The sequence below is a fragment of the Anarrhichthys ocellatus genome, unplaced genomic scaffold (genome assembly GCF_004355925.1).
Source record: "Anarrhichthys ocellatus isolate YVR2014 unplaced genomic scaffold, GSC_Weel_1.0 scaffold17, whole genome shotgun sequence".
NCBI lineage: Eukaryota > Metazoa > Chordata > Actinopteri > Perciformes > Anarhichadidae > Anarrhichthys > Anarrhichthys ocellatus.
In genome coordinates this window covers 903,713-906,583 of record NW_022280047.1, presented here as the reverse complement: position 1 = coordinate 906,583, position 2,871 = coordinate 903,713, and the positions used below count along the sequence as shown (strand labels likewise).

At 41.5% G+C, this 2,871-nt stretch overlaps 1 protein-coding gene across 4 annotated transcripts in view; it reads left to right on the top strand.

The window, feature by feature from the left end:
* Positions 1–2,224: 2,224 nt before the first annotated feature.
* Positions 2,225–2,871, top strand: part of fsta (follistatin a) — a 6,321-nt gene continuing 5,674 nt past the window's right edge. For all 4 annotated transcript variants that reach the window (XM_031856848.1, XM_031856846.1, XM_031856847.1 and 1 more), the window contains exon 1: positions 2,225–2,392. In XM_031856848.1, coding sequence (XP_031712708.1) covers positions 2,302–2,392 — 91 coding nt within the window. In that variant the 5' untranslated portion in view covers positions 2,225–2,301. The remainder of the gene's footprint in view (positions 2,393–2,871) is intronic.

Below are 2,871 nucleotides of genomic sequence, written 5' to 3'. Positions count from 1 at the left end.
ACACACACACACACACACACACACACACACACACACACACACACACAGACACACAGACGCTGCGTCGTTTGCCAAACATAACTCAATATCAAGGTAACATTTTTTGGGGGGGGATTTGTCGAAAGAAAGCGGTATTTTTCGCAAATACTGACTTGTGGCTTCTGCGACAGTTTTAACAGCGTGATGATTCCCGAACACGCAAACTGCAAATGTTTATACACTCAGCTGTCGGTCTGCTCATGAATGTTCATGTTCAATAATTTGACAGACTTTCTATTGTTTTCAATTCTTAGTTCACGACGGGAGATGAATGGAGCAACATGGAATAAAAAATAACCACATGTTCGCTCTGCTTGATGAGATTAGAAATAGAGAGTATAAAAAAGAGTAGACTTCAAGTGTGGCATTCATGTGCCCTGGGACAGATCATTTTCACTGACTGATTGCGTCAAAACACTGTAAAATCTACTGTCTTCAGAAAGCATGTTGATAAGCATGTTCTGCAGTAGAAAGTGCATGTGTGGAGGTGCCAAATGTGCAAATCTTTGCCACAAGATAATCAAAAGAAGCTCATAAGTGCCGGAGAGAATCTACATTATTAATGTTTCATTTTCTGGGTATTTACGACCATTTTTGAAGAAAGAAAAATGGATTGCACCCTTGATTTGTAATGTGTATGTGACCTGTTGGTTGTGCTTGTAGTAGTGCATCACCACAAATCAAACCTTCTCCCTTTAGTATTAGATGAGAGACGGTGGGTCATATACTGAATAATATGTAACAGGGGAAATATGATTGCAATGTAAACTTTGTGTGTTTCTGTAGTTTTTTTATTATTGGAAAACCCCTTTGTTTCCTGTTTCTGTTTGTGTTAATAATCGTTTGTAACATAAAAATCAAATAATATAAATAAAGTTATTGCAAGAAAAGTTATAACAAGAAGAATACAAGTTTGTTGGATGCAACACAATATATGAGAAAGATATTTCTTTATGATCTGTTTCAGTACAGCTACACTTACAGAGTTTTCATTGCATATATTTTGTGGATTAACAACATCAGTGGTATTTTGCCCGGGAAAAAAAGAGAACGCAGGGGATCACAGTGTCTTCTTCCTGGCCGACAGATAATGCACTCCCTGGTGTCTGATTCGCACTTTGCTCTTTTGCTCTGGAGAGCTGTAACCAGAGTTCCGCTGAAGAGGTCGCGCAAGGACTTCTGACGGAGTTCAGCCTGTGCGTCAGTGAGTGGAGAGCTGTGTGTGTGTGTGTGTGTGTGTGTGTGTGTGTGTGTGTGTGTGTGTGGGCGCGTTCGCGTGCGCGCCCGTGTGTGTGTTTCATTCAATGAAATGCAACACCCCGCTCTTCTGTCTGAAGCCTCTTCGGAAACAGGTTTGATTATATTTAAAAGCTTGACCCGGGAGAGAAACCCAAACAACTGTCTGTTCTAATATTAGCCGCGCGGCTGCGGGACTATTATGATTTCTATTATTGTCTGGGGGCGCGGATGTATACCAAAAAGGCAACTCTTATCAAAAGATTTACACTTTTGTCTGCAGTTGGTGGAAAATAAATATCAGTTACCGACAAGTAGTGCCCCTTAATTTGAAGGACTGACAGTATGTCCGGATAGGCATGTTGGCTGTGGGCCCGTTTGATCATACAGTAATAAAGCCCCTGATATATGAGTACAAATGACCTTCATTATCACTATTATTATTGTTATCATTAATATTCATATGTTTTAATATGTATTACAGCTTTAAAGGCGCAAGTGCGTAAAAGCGAGCTATCCGCGTCGCACTGATATATCGTGATGATAAAAACCAAAACAATTAAAAATTAAACGTCAATAATAGTATTCTCCATCAAAACACAAATCCATATCAACTGACACAGTGTGTCCGACCTGCCGTGTTTGCGCTTTTGTTTCACCGCAAAAGCCGCGTAATTCCGAAGTGCGGCATCTTTACTACATATTCAGCCATATAATCGCTTACTATATCCTCCGATTAATGTGGCAAAGAGAAAGTTGCTCGTATAACGATGTCACCTGATGAGGATTGAAAGAACTTTAGTGAAGAAAAAAAAAGAAGAAAAAAAAAAAAAGAAAAGAAAAATCTCCCCACCCCCAACAGAAGAGGAGACCGCCCACCAGAGACAGTCAACCCGAGACCCCTTATAGATTTAAAAAGAGAGGCTGCATTCTCAGACTGACACTTATTCAACACTGCCACCTTAAGCAGATTACTTTTTTGCGCTGCCTGTGTCAAACACGTAGCTCACTTCGCTTCTCTCCATCATGTTCAGGATGCTGAAACACCACCTTCACCCGGGCTTTTTTGTCTTGTTCATATGGCTTTGTCACCTCATGGAACATCAAAAAGTTCAAGGTAAGCTCTCTTCTGCTATTTCCTTTTATTCTTTTTTTCCCGTTTTGGAAAAAAAAACAACTTCCGACGTGCTGTCAGCCACACGCACAAAAACGCGTTCTTGCTGCAATCGAGAAACTTTTCAAAGTGAGTTTCCTTATTATTTATTTCTCTCTCCTCGCTGATTAAACTCTCTCTGCATCAGACGGTGCGTGCGCGTATAAAGCGTCCATAAAACAGGTGCCATATGGGACACTTCAAAGTGAGACTATAGGCAAGTTACGCGGCACACACTTGGAAGCCGCCACGCCGTGCCGGTGGCAGCGCCAGCTCTCTACCCACCTGAGCATATAGTGATACGGTGTTGTCTTCAAACCCTGTAAGAAACTTCAGAAATATCCACTGTGTTTCATTTAGGGCGTGATATAAATATTTTCCGCCGCACAAATCCACCCAAAACATTTTTTTGTGTGTCTTGGGGGGGGGGGGGGGGGGGGGGG